Consider the following 13,971-nt stretch of genomic DNA (forward strand, 5'->3'; position numbering starts at 1 on the left):
GCGACCCGGTGGAGCAGTGGTCCTCACTGTGGCCCCCCAGCAAGAGGGTTGTGGGTGGAGCCCCGGCTGCAGCACGGGGTCTTTCTGGGTGAGTCTCCATGTTCTCCCTGTTCCTGCTGGGTTCTCTCTGGTACTCCAGCTTCCTCCACAGTCCAAAGACATCAAGAGGGGACCAGGTTAATCCAGACTCTAAATTGACCGTAGGCGTGGCTGGGAGAGCCAATGGTTGTGTGTCTCTATGTGTTGGCCCTGCCATGGACTGGTGACCTGTCCAGGGGGAAGGCTGCTGGGATAGGCTCCACCCCCACCACCCTCAACAGGAGAAGAGGGAGAACATGGATGGATGGAAATCTTGAACTAGCATAAACCTTTTGTTTTCCATCTCAGTACAAATCCCATTGTTTTATGGTGGAGGAATGATTCTCGGTGAACCTCCGGGTTGGCCTACAAAAACTCCTCATCCCTGCAACCCTATTCTGACTGTCAGTGCAGTCCAGAAACCCATTTCCCCTTAATCTCACAGTGTCATCAAGACACAGCACCAAAGCTCCAGAGCCAGAGTTCATTACAGAGCTGCTAGCACAAACTGAATAATATCCCCTGGAATTAAACAGAATTTAATGCGGCAAACTGTCAGAATAACCCTCTTAAAAACAACTTTTAACTTACCTGTAGCTGGAGAGGAAGACTGAGGCTGGCGGTCCAGAGCACTGCCAGAATGGGAGCTCCCCGTCTCTGTGAGGATCTCCGGAGGCCCATGATGACTCAAACTGCCTTGGCTGCTGGGTCTGCTGATGGTGTTGGTGTCCGGCTCACCGAGACACACTTTCCCATCGTCTACTTGGAGACGCCGGTCAGACAGGTAGGAGGAGGAGCTCTGCTGCTGCAGCCCCGGGGTCATGATGGACCAGCCCGGGAAGCTGCTGCTGCTGCTGCTGCTGTTGGCTGTGTCTCTGCTGGAGATGACCTTCTGTAGATAGTCCAGATTGGTGGAGCTCAGCGGAGGGTTGAGATGATTTAAGCCCAGCAAAGAAGCGCTCTTTGAGTCAGTTAAAGGTCCCGGACCAGATGAAATCATCCTCCCTAACATCTCACGGACCTTCATGTCAACACCTGCAGTGGCGAGGATCTGGTTGTAATCTGTCTGCTCAGCTCTCTCCGCCGTGAGGAACCGGTTGTGAATGCGGGAGATGTACTGCGAGTAAAGGTTTCTCTGATGATCTTGGGTTAGATTACTCACGTTAACCGAGTGATCATGCTCAGCGGGGAGATTACTTTTTGCAGCCAGCTTATTGAGGTGGACCTTCATGTGGTTCTTGAGAAACCAGGGCTCTTTGAAACGACGACCACAAATTTGACAGCAGTGCTCAAAAGAGTCCTTGTGTTTCCTCATGTGCCCCTTCAGGAACCAGGCCTGGCTGAAGGTTTGGCCGCAGATTTCACAGGGGAATTCACCGGTGGGCTTCCCCTTGTCATTGCCCCCCATTGCCAACTTGTGTCCTGGACCGGTATCAGTGGTTATGTGCGTCGTCTCAACGTGGCCAATGAGCTCCTCCTCGTGCGAGGCAGCAAACTCACACAAGGTGCATTTGTAGGGTTTGTGTAGGATCCTGATGTGGCGCTCCAGCTCCTGCTGCTTCCTGAACTTGCCCTTACAGAATGAGCAGCGGAAACCTGAGGGTTGGCCTTGGATGGGCTCATCGGGGACCACAGGGCTGCTGGTGAACTGGTTCTGTATCTGGGACAGTTGAGGCTGCTGAAGCTGGGTTATTATAGATGTTTGCTGGGGGCCGAGGAGGCCGGCTCGCATCTGCCTGTCCCTCAGAATTGCCCTTTCTTCAAGCTCGTGAAGCAAGCGATTCTCCTCCCTAATCCGCCCGCGACCTTTACCCAGAATGCCTTGTTTGTGCGTACGCAGGTGTATCTTGAGGTTGCCTTTCTGCGCAGCGCGGTGGTCGCAGTACGGGCACTTGAAGGGCTTCTCGCCGGTGTGCGTGCGCATGTGAAGGGAGAGGATGCTGTTAAAGCGGAAACGCTTCCCACACAACGGACAAGGATACTTCCTGTTCTTTCGGTTGTCATCATGGGCGGAATTAACCTGCGATACAATGGCTTGATTGGTAACCCGCAAGAACTGAGACAGCTCCACTCTCCCATTCATGCTGCTGAGAATCCTTGCATCCATGACTTGATTGGCCAGAAGCGCCATCTGGCTTCTAATTGGGTGGGTGGATGGGGTAATGAAGCCGTCCTTTCAGGGAATGGTTGATGTTACAGTGTAGTAGTCAGGGGTGTTCGTCTGGGGGAGTCCAAAGGTTGGCAGTGAACTGTATGCTGACTGTCGACAGTTATTCAGTTGAAACAGGATGTGGATTCATGCTGTTCAGATGCAATCTAAGCCTCAGACCTAAAGAGAGAACAAAGGGAACATTAAGTACATTCAAATTCCACACCAACAAAGAAAGCATTCACAAACAAAATCCCCAAGAAGAGGTGAATAATATGGATCTCTCTCCATGTGTTCTATCAGGAAACAGCGATTATGATCTGTCAATAAAACGCGTAAATCTGTAGTTGCAGCAGTTGTGCCAGTGCTGCATCTCAAATAGGTCAGGAAACAGAGCAACATAGGTTCTGACTCTCCTCATCCTGTCTTACCCGTGGTTTTGGTCTATTGTTGGAGACTGAAAATGCTGATTATGTTTAACCACAAAGGCTTCCTCAACAAATATCGCATCTTTACTAAGGTGAAAATCTTGAACTCATTTTGTTCTGACACACAATACTAAGGCTGCACAAACATCAAAGCCCGTCTGCCTCTACTTGCCCTTCCTTTGCATTTCACAAATATGTGAAACCCTTAAAAAGAAAGATTAAAGAGTTATGTCACAGGAGTACCAAGAAAAATAAACAACTTAATGATGCAAAAATGCAAAGTAAAGTTAAAGGGAAAAAATATTTAAATGGCAGGCTAAAATATGCCTCACTTTTTCCCCTGCCCAGCTCCTTTATTTGACTCAACTCTAGCAGCAAAAACAAAGCTTCAAATTCACATGGCGCTACAATGGTAGAGGTCACACAAGCGAGCCCTGCACCGCTCTAGAGCAGCACCAAAGGGCACAGAACAAAGCCTGCACTGTCCACGCTGAATTAACACAGGCTTACATCATCCTGGACTGCAACCTCAGTCAGTCATGAAAATGATGTACACAAAACTGCAGTGATAAAGAGCTGGCGGGCCTGCTGGCGAGAGCAGCGGGGCTGCAGATCAGAAATCAATGTAACCATATGGACCTGACCTAATCATATCAGACAGGAACAAAAGCCAATAAATTATATGAAAATACACCAAATCTGCTTAATATATCTGGACTTGGTATTCCTTTGTGGTTAGGGGTGAGGCAGGAGGAGGGGGAGGGAGGGAGGGAGGGGGTGTCCTGACATCTACCCACATTCAAGGATTACGGTAATTTGACCTATTATTGCGTTTGGCTCCATCAGTGTCATTACTGCACTGTAGCCTTGGATGTGGTGCAATGTAGCCAATCTGAAGTCTGCGCCGATCAATAATGATTGATCACACTCAAGTTCAGCTGGCTGTGTCTGCAGCATCTCACAAAATAAACTCCTCCATATCTGAGTGTGTTCTCTTATCAGGCCTGCGATTTCCCACTTGTCCATCTTGTTCATTCATGACTAGAAGAAAGACAGAAGGAAGACAAACCAAACAAAAGACGGCAGAAATCAGCTTCAGGTAAATGCAGGAGTCCAGATAACTTTTATTTGCCCAAAAGTTGAATATGTCTAAGACGTCAGAAATAATGGAAAGAGTTAGCGACAGAATTAAAGCAAATAGCCTAGACATGGCGTGGTTTATGGCACGGTTTATTTTGAACCCCGTATGGCCCAAGGTCAGGAAATTCCCCAATGGAAGGTTTCATACCTGTTCCTGTTTTCAATCAGACACCTGCAGCACCTCTGGGAGCAGTTTGTGCTCTGGACACGGGACACGGGACGGGTCACCCTGCTGAGCCACTGAGTATTTGGAGAGGAGGACGATCTCTTACCCCCATCTCTTCTAATGCCTCGTTGACGAGTCAATTACGCTGGGATCTTAATATGCAACCACAATAAGCAGAAATGCCACAATGTACTACAGCATGATAAAATACCAGCAGCACTCTCAGTGCAACTGCAAACACTCCAGGAAGAGGAAGATGAGTCACTGTTGGAGCCAAGCACATGCACAGTTCACATGGATATTCCTCATCAGATGACAAAAGTAACCCCAGGTATTTGCAAGAATCCAGCTGGGTAACACAAGGGTTTCCCAGTTCAAAAAGCATTTATTGGGCTCTCTGTGAATTTAGTGGGCCTGAACAAAATGTCAGACAACCAGTCACCTGCTGCTGCTGCTGCTGCTGCTGCTGGCGGCTGGAAGCAACCTCAGCCAGTCATGGAATTATTGTACACAAACCCACACAGATAAAGAGCACGGCGTGCCTGCAGCCCCGGCTGGTGTGAGCAGCGTGAGATCAATGTAAGGATACAGCCCTGACCTAATCATATCTGACAGGGCCAAAGTGAGTGATATGAGAGCACACTTCACATTTCCTAAAGTGATACTCTTCTGATCAACTAAGCAACTCAGGGAGGTAAAACACCGCCATCACTTGTGTGTGTCTGGACTCTGGTTTTTTGTCTTCTTCTTTGAAGGGATTGGTGGACGTGAAAGCAGAGCTACCGGGTTTGTTTCTGTCAGACTGTATTAGGCTCTTTGGGTGCAGACTGAGCGAGTGCTTGAGTGTTATGAAGCATCATGTCACAGTAGCGCCTCTTAGGTGTGGCTGCACATAGACAGACAAGGAGCAGGTGTGATTATGCACAGGCAATAAAGGAAAAGAAATGTGACACATTTAAACCAGCCATGGGAGCTGTGTATTCTGGATTATTTTAGATCCGACAGCATCAAACATTGCTACATTTATTCTTACTGCTATGAAGCAAATGATTCTGTAAAATATTGAATCTACAAGAGGGTGTTTAGTCGTAGCGTTTTGGCAGCGAGGATGGATGGACAATATAGTAAATCCATAGAGGGCTGACACTGGAATGAGACTCAGGGATTCAATTTATAGATCTAGACGCACATATTTCTTTTTAACAGAAAAGCATTAATAATTTGTTCGGTTGGTTGAGTAGGAAAAATACAATGATTACACCACAAACAGTTACAGTAACCTCCCCCAAAGCAACCTATGGTGAGAGAGGTAAGAGAAGAAGAAGAAGCCCAGTCAAGAGATACACGAGTCTGAGTTACCGTAATGTTGGAGTGGTGCATAACCAGCCCGTCCTCCCACGAAAAACTTGAAGACAAGCTGCAAAAATGACCTATAATAGCGGATACGGCATAACGCCATCTAGTGGATGTAGTAATAATGACGTCACAAGGAGGATGAGAAAGCCGTACGCAGAGGTGGAGGGAGCAGCATGTTTGCCTCTGAGTGGAGAAACCTGTTTTATAGGTTGCTGTTTCGACGGGATGTGTGAGAGGATACGTGAGTGGATACTGTGCATTAGTTAGAGCCATCAAGGTGCCCGTTTGAACCATCATCAGGCAATATAACGAAAGACAACACGGCCGCTCTACCAATCAGCTCGCTGTATGGGTTGGAGGACTAGTAGAGGCTACACAAAAACTGTGAGCCAGATTTCCACCAAACTTGGCGGAGGGGTGTCGTGTGGGCCAGGAGAGAACAGATCCCATTTTCAGGGAAGATCCATTAAACGTTTGTTTTTTTTGTTTGTTTTTTTACACTGCAGGTTCGCTGAGGTCACCTGGGCGGAGGTATGTGCTCTCTGAGCGCCCTCCAGTTAAAACTGTTATGGGACAGTGAATTGTTTCAAACCTGGCACACAGTGGGCAACAAAAGAGAGTCAACACAAACTTTACAAGGAAGGAGATCATTTATTCACCTCTACTTCATCCAAAATATGGGGATGCAATTTTTATGAAAACTGCTGATAGATAAACAAGAATTAGCAATAATCCCAATATGCTAGCTTATACTGTCTAGTATCCCAGAGCAGGGCGACCACGGCTGGCCAGCGCGTTAACGTGGCTGGCAGCGTTGGCTGATATCTGCTTCCCACAGCTAAAGCAGCAACATAAACTCTTTCTTTTAAAGAACGTAATTTGGAAAAAGACGCTTGAAGGAATTTACAATTATTAGATTCCAATTGATGTTTCTTACTTCAATGCACTGATGTGAAATTGGATAACTGTGTTTTATTTGATTAATAATCACATTTATTATTAATTGCGAAAGTGTATTTTTCATTAGTTTTGATAGGGATCATTACAAAAAAATATATAAAATACATACTGATACATTTAGGAATTTTTCCTCCCTGATGTTGGCACCAACATCAGACCCAACAACACGGTTCAAGCTCTAAGTCCATCGTTTAGGTTATTTATTGTTAAAAGGTGAAGGACCCTGCCTCATATCTTCAGCACCAATGTCTAATAATCACGTTTGAGTGATCGATTTATCTTTTATTATTATTGGGATTTTCCTACTCCATCATAACAGCAACGGTCAGGCCCTCAAGTGGTCCCAGGCAGCCTCCCCCCCCCCCCCCCCGTGTCTCACTTCACCCACCAGATCATCCAGCCAGCCACACTGCAGACCGAGCGGCCTGTCAGGGGAAGAAGAGCCTGCACAAGGAAGAGGGCAGTGGTAACACAGCTGCCCACCATGACCCGCACAAAAGATAGCATCCATATACTTTCTGACAGGCAGATTAATGAAACCCTAAAGGACTTTCTCTGTAGGCCCCCCCAAAAGCCTGACGGAGATAGAATAGTCTAACCAGCGCCATTCATTACTGCAGGAGCACAGAAAGAGCACACACAGCACTGACAAACTGGCTCCTTGTGAGTAATAGCTAAAGAACTCATAAAGGAATACATACACATTTGTTGTGGATGCAGTAAATCGATGCCACTCCTTTTTTACAACGATCAGAATCTGGCTTGTTCCCTGTAAAAAGAAAACCTGCTGTGCATCGGTGATGTGCAGTTATTTGGGAGTCGGACGCTTCAGCGAGAGGAAACTTTCCATTCTTTTGGTTTGTTGTGCTCAGTCATGCAGATGAGGAGAGTTAAATCTACTAGAAGGAAATTAAGTTCATCTGACAGCCAACTTTCAACTGACCATTTACAAAACACACCAACTTTCTGGGAAATACACTTAATGTTGATCACGTTTAGTGCCAGACAAGCTTTTCTCTTCTCTAGTGTACTAAAGAGCTCCAGACCTCCACCGGAGGACTGCCTGCCAGTTAGCCTAGCTGCAATAATTGCTAACAAACCATCATCAAATATTCTTCTCTCCAGAATGGTCTGTGCCTACATTAGAGAGGCTGTGAGTAACAAAACTGTTGTAAATAAGATGAAGCCGTTCAACAGTCAGGTTCGTACCAGGAACTACTTTTCTGAACGGGCGCAGGGATTTGACGCAGCCCCCTCGTAGCTTCAGTCAACAAAACCAAACGTTTCTTGACAGCTAGAGGAGCGACTGCTGCTAGTAATGACGGCCAACTTTGTCTGATCCTGGTCTAGTTGCACCAGAAGACACTCAGACGAGGGGCTGCAGGTCTGGAGGCTGAGATTTTTACAGTGAGAGTTCAGCAGAAACCGAGTTCTACTAACGCAGAAAATGCTGTTTTGGAGAGAAGGAAACTGGGGTAGTGCAGCGGTCTATCGTGTTGAGGCTCTGTTCAGTTCTTGCGTTCCCTTTGCTTTGTTTGGGCATCTGCACAGACACAATTAGCCATGTCAGTGGGGGGGGGGGGGGGGGGGCAAGGAGTTCCTCCCACCCACTACGTTCTCCTGGCGAAGGTCCTCACCTCACTGTCAGGACTGACAGAGGACGCGTATGGTTGAACCAAGACATCATTCAAGTCATCCTGCCAAGACAGCTTGGTAGGGTGACTTGGCAATGTTCAAAAACGTGTGTGTGTGTGTATATATACATATATATATATATATATATATATATATATATATATATATATATATATATATATATATATATATATATATATATATATATATATATATATATAGTTATTGCATTCATGATGTTCCACTCTGATGTCACAGACTGCACAGACCAAAGACATACAAACACTATCTGCTTAGTTTTCCTCATCACACATGCACATGCTGACCCACACACACACACGCTCTCTCTCTCTCTCTCTCTCACACGCACACACACGCACACACACGTGCATATAGAATGTATTTTAAATCACTTATGTGTAAACAGTTGCTCATGTTTGCACAGACCACCTGTTCTTTCTGGACACGAACAAAGCTTTTGGCGTACGGCGAGCTGTGTTAACAGTGTGGGGTGCGTAGGGGATGCCTCATGCAAGAGAAGCCTATCCGCATGGCGTAGGCAGCATCAGATGGTTGGGCCCCGCAGGACGGCAGCCAGCGCCGACAGATCTCACACACATCTTCAGTCATCCTGACACGTTCTGCTTTCTTTGGAAACACAACTGCAGGGCTGCCAGTGTAAACTCCTCACTGAACGTTGCTTCTGACTGGAGGACTTTCATCTTTACATCACATTCATTGATGCTAAACAATATTAACAAATCTGCACAGAGATGGCAACAAAAAAAAAAAAAAAAACCAAGAAAAACTAGTGTCTAATTTCAGTTGCCAAAGCACTTGGAGGCACTAAAACAAAAGTCATTAAACGAGTCATCAGAAAATCACAGCAGGAGCCTGCTAATGCCACTTACAGTATCTCATTAAGCTATGGCATCTACAGGAAAAAACTGACAAACAAAGAGTTGAATCCAAGGCACATTAACTGGGCTGATAATTCGATGAACTCTCATTTGGCAGCCATCTTGCCCTTGTGATGGTCTTTTTTTCAGCCATGGCAGCACAGCACAGACTCCCCTCCTTCTCCCTCTCTCTGTCTCTCTCTTTCTCTCTCTCTCTCTCTCTCACACACGCACACACATGCACAAACACACATATATATTCTCTCTGTCTTTCTCTCTCTCTCTCTAAAACAACAAAACATCCACCATTAGACAACGGGGTACCAGCGTAATTAGAAAATGACTTCCTTTGCAATCCTAGCTAAGTAGTTTACACACTGTAATTACAGGGACAAAATCATCTTTTCATCATTTCACTGATTGAGCTCATCAACCCAGTGGGATCCCAGGACTGTGCTCAGGCAACATCTGGGCTAAGAGAATTAGCCCTTAGTTTAGCGGTAGCAAGCGCCGCAGCGTGAGCGCCGGACATGGCCGTGGCACAACACTTGAGATGCTTTTGGATACGACCGAGGGTGTGAGATCACGAGCCTCATCCAACCGCATCCTGAGCAATAAAAGTCTGCTTGTTTTAGTCCATTTTTCGACGCCAGAAAGGTCACTGCGCTTTAACCGTCTCCTGCACCTCCACAAATGCCATATCTAACTTTTACTCCCCTTCAGCCTCTCCTAGGCTCATCCGCCGGATCGCTGGAGACTGACCTTGGTGCACAACAACCTACCTTTTCATAGGGCGCTGTGTTTACTCTAATTCCCTGAGCCTGGACTTTCTAACACACACACATGTGGTGGAGTTGAAGGTGAAGTGCTTTCCTTGGTCTCTGTCCTGTGGAAGCCTCTGTTTCTGTGTGTTGGCAACAGAGGCAAGTGTTTAATGTGGCAGCTGTTAGCCTCGTGGATTTCCACTAATCACTCTCTCCTGATTACTCTGATGAGTGTATGATGCTCTTAAAAAATCAACCCGCAATGGAAAAAAAAAAGAAAAATAATTATCATCATCTCCCTAAGTAGTGCAGCTGCACCCGCCTGCAATAATTACAACTAGAACAGGGCGCCTTCTCCCGTCACTTACAACCACTTATTATTAGAGATAACGCTAATTGGTGCAGTGGTGGGCGACAATTCTTCACGGGGTTCATCATAAAAAGCTAAACCTTGAAAGTTATGGCACATTAGAGGTCTTAAAGCCAAGGTACGGTATTAAACATTGCATGTCGAGACATGCTGATAATCTGAGCCAGGGGAGCAGTACACGTTCTTTCAGTAGCCCCTTGGTTGCCTCGCCGCCTCGCCCTCGCTCCACCCTTCCCCCACTCCCGGTATCAGCCTGGCAGACACAATTAACATTTTCATAAAAACAATTCCCTGCCTCCAATAGTCCAATGTAATTTGTTTTCCATCTCTGTTCATTAATCATTGTTTAAATCGGTGAGCCGTCCCCTCCACTCTGCCATCTGCACTCAGCTGTGTTACAGATATGACACCTTCCCCCTTAATAGGAGCTGACAGCCAGGAGAGGAGGCCTGTGGAAAATAGCTTCCTGCATGTGCACTTCCACCTCGCGTACTGCCAGCAGGTGAGAGAGAGAGGGAGAGGGAGAGAGAGAGAGAGAGAGAGAGAGGTATTTAATGGCTTTGGATTCATCTCAAATGTAAACTATTCAACAGTTCTACACAAAGAGCCGCCGTGACTGGACCAAAACTTCTGCCGCCATTATAACAATGGCATTCCACATTCTGTCGAAGTTGTTGAGTGTGTTTTTTTCCCTCCTCTAGCTAAATTAGCGCAGTGTTCCTACAATATGCTATTGTTTTCCTGGAATTGGGAGCAAGGTTATTAATTATTCACTGTTGTGTTCTCATATGAGGGGGCTATGCTTTTCACTGTATTGCCTCATAGATCAAATACTTAGGGCCATGGTACTCCGGCAAATTTCACCAGGCAACATCACGGAGATATTATTATCACAAGGCAGACACTTAGAAGATTAAAAGTTTCCTGAAGAGTTTGAATGACTGGAAACGTTTCCTCTGATACGGTTTCAGAGTTGCAGGGTTTTTCTGCTCCTCTCGTGGGAACGGCAAATCAAATAACTTTTGTTTTGATTCTGCTCCTTTCTTTCAAGTCATTTTAAGCCTAAGTCTAAATAGCTTAGGCGTTTTTGGAGGAGAAAATCCCACTCAACGTGGTGGTGAGAGGGTGCCAAAAAGTTCATCTGGCCTGTTGATTTCAGCGTGGATTACAGATATTCAAATCATGTGCTCGGTGTTCAAACAAGTGCTTCTATCAGGGGAGAAAGTTGCCAAGCGAAGCTTTGTCATGTAAGCTGTGTGAATCTACTGCAGCAGAGTGAGACGCCGGCTGCACTGCTACATTTATTACAGTTTCATCCACTCTTCTTTTGTCTAATTTCCTCTCCGTTCTGATCATTTCATTTCAAACACCCCATGGATGCAGTTTCACATTTAAAGAAAGATGGTGGCACCTGAGTACAGGCCCGAGCGGCTCCCCAGAACCCTGTGGTCCTGCTGGTTTTTTGTTGTTTTTTTTTTTGGGGGGGGGGGCGCTTGGAGCAGTAAAGGATGTGTATATTCAATGCTGAATATTTCATGTTGATTGATCATGTTGACTGCCACCCACCTGCTCCTCCTCCTGTCCCACTGGAGCTGGCATGAGGAGAATTCAGTAATTGAGAAGAGCAGAGCCTGGTCTCTCTTTGCTCGTATATGACAGATGGGGCATCATCGCTTCAAAGGTTTGGAAACAGGGGGAAGGGGGACAGAGGGCGAGGGGGGCTTGGAAAGTGGTGGTGCCGCTCAGCACAGGTGACAGGAACACAACAAAGGTTTGAGGCTCGGCCACTCAGAAAACCCCATGAATGAAGCAGTTATTGTTTTTAATAAAGCTGCTGACGCTCTCCCACAATCCCTGCTTCCATCCCGCAGGATGTGGTGACCTCTTGTCATTTCTTGAAATCATTTTTTTTAATCGCGGGCAGCAGAATGACAGGTTGTGAAGGTCGGAAACATCAGAACTCACCACACAAAACGCACGCTGGAATGATCAGGCAGGACAACAAGACGCAGCAGTTGCTACACTCCTGTGTCAAACGCACTGTCTTCTTTTACACCCCCCCCCCCCATAAAAAAACAACCAGTAGCTGCTGGAACTTACACACAGATATATACACACACAACCACACACACTTTTTCCTTTAAAAAAAACAAACTTAAGAGGCGCGTGAGTGGTCGGTCCTACCTGGTGGCAGGTGGCAGCGGGAGTTCAGGGGTGTTGATCCGGATGACTGAGTGCTGCTGACGGATGGACCCACCGGACGCTCCTCAGAACCGCCCAGCCGCGCTCACGCAGTCGGACCCGGACCCGCGTCCTCGCGAGCCTCCGTGTTCATATGACACTTTGAAGCGACGGCGGCAGCACGCGCAGCTGTGTAGTATTTCCAGCTGAAGAAAGAAGGAATGAAATCTTACAAATTAACTCGGGATACTTCGACATGTCCCGAAGCCGTATGTCTCCCTCATCTGGCCGCTGATGTGTAAGTGTAACAGACGCGCACCGCCGGCGCGTCCCAGACGCAGAGCCGCGCCGCCTCTGGCACGCAGGGACGTCAGATGTGGTGAGGCGAGTACCTGCAGGTGAGGAGGTGTTCTCCGCTCTCTGAAAACTTCTGTGACAGCACCAGCTCCTGCGCTGACGCGTCGCCCTGCTCCCCCTGACGCCTCCTGCTCGCGGACGCGTAGAGAAAGAGCGACTTCATCCGCGAGGCAGCGCCGTCACTTGTCAAGAGGCTCTGTTACGGAAGTTTAGCTGCGTATTTGTGTCATTTATCATCTTTAATCAGAGCGTCGCTGCTGATCATCCTCGGGAAGCGAGGAGTCCGCTTCAGCTTTTAATTCTTAGAAACAACAAAGACGAACAAAACACCAGCAGACAGAGGAGCGGGGGGGCACACCAGCTCCTGTTGTTGGCGCGTGCCTCTTACTATGTTTATACACCCCCCCCACACACACACACACACACTTGTCTGTTCCTACAGTTTGACGTCACTGTAATTTTGAATATCGTCACCTTCTTAAGATATTTGCCTGTCACTTTTTGAAAAAGAAATTCTTTTCTGTAAATCACCTCCTCGTGATGTTTCGTCTCCAGTTTTTGTTTTGTTTTGTTTTGTTTCCTGAAAAACTTGGAGAAGAAGAAGAAGAAGAACAGGTGAATCCACGTGTCCTCGCTGGTGGTGCGTTGGTGACGTCACACCTTTAACAGAGCTGACAGACACCTAATAAGGGCTCGTTCAGGTGTGTTTTCCTCTGGCTTCCGGGCTGCTGTTTGATACGCGAATGTTTTCACGTGTAAACGGCGTGTGTGATCTCTGGAGGTCTGACGTCACGTAGACTCACACAGCCGTGGTGACGTGGAAAACTTGAAATCTTCAGTTCACAAACCTGAAAAGGCCTGAGACAGAAAAGCTCAGCTGAGTGAGGCTCAGCAGGCCAGTCAGGAGAAGAGGAGCAGTAGAACTGAGGCGTGTGGGGGCCCAGAATCAACACCTCTACAAAATGCTACTGGTGCTGGTGCTGGTGGGGGGGGGGGGGGGGGGGGGTGAGTGCAGGGGAAGGAACCTCACTGTAGGTGTGGTTAAGGGGGGTCATAAACTCGTAAAGGACTCAGGACTGTTGTCATGTGTCTGGCACACTGAAGCTCTGCAGAACAGCACTATCAGGCTAGTTTAGCTGGGGGGCTGTGACACCCCTCCCTGAACACACGTGAGGAGGGGGTCATCAGGAGACTTCGTGTGTCTGAAGAAAAAGGAAACAGATGGGAATTTTAACAATTGTCAGAAATGTGCTCTCGGATGGTGAAGCGAGGCAGGAGCCCGCGGTGTGAAGATCAAAGCGTCATGGCGGCGAGGCTGTGATATCACCTTGGATCACCTGCACATTTGTTTCTCCACCTGAGGTTCATTAGAGGTTCATTAGAGCGGGAGGAAGGAGCAGCTCCTCCTACAGGCCGGCGCACGTTCACGTTCAAACAAGCAGATATACTCGTCTGCTCTTTAATCCGTCCGTCTGACATTTGCAGCTA

At 47.2% G+C, this 13,971-nt stretch overlaps 1 protein-coding gene across 2 annotated transcripts in view; it reads right to left on the reverse strand.

Moving 5' to 3' along the window:
* The window catches only part of LOC147258185 (zinc finger protein 536-like), a 28,728-nt gene extending 15,619 nt beyond the window's left edge, over positions 1 to 13,109 (reverse strand). For both annotated transcript variants that reach the window (XM_086207638.1, XM_086207637.1), the window contains exons 1-3: positions 13,015 to 13,109; positions 12,130 to 12,332; positions 670 to 2,407 (exon numbers count right to left, since the gene is read on the reverse strand). In XM_086207638.1, coding sequence (XP_086063764.1) covers positions 670 to 2,209 — 1,540 coding nt within the window. In that variant the 5' untranslated portion in view covers positions 2,210 to 2,407; positions 12,130 to 12,332; positions 13,015 to 13,109. The remainder of the gene's footprint in view (positions 1 to 669; positions 2,408 to 12,129; positions 12,333 to 13,014) is intronic.
* Between the last annotated feature and the right edge of the window lie 862 nt (positions 13,110 to 13,971).

The sequence above is a fragment of the Aulostomus chinensis genome, chromosome 7 (genome assembly GCF_037954235.1).
Source record: "Aulostomus chinensis isolate RoL2024-O1b breed Wild chromosome 7, RoL_Achi_v1.0, whole genome shotgun sequence".
NCBI classification, from domain to species: Eukaryota; Metazoa; Chordata; class Actinopteri; order Syngnathiformes; family Aulostomidae; genus Aulostomus; species Aulostomus chinensis.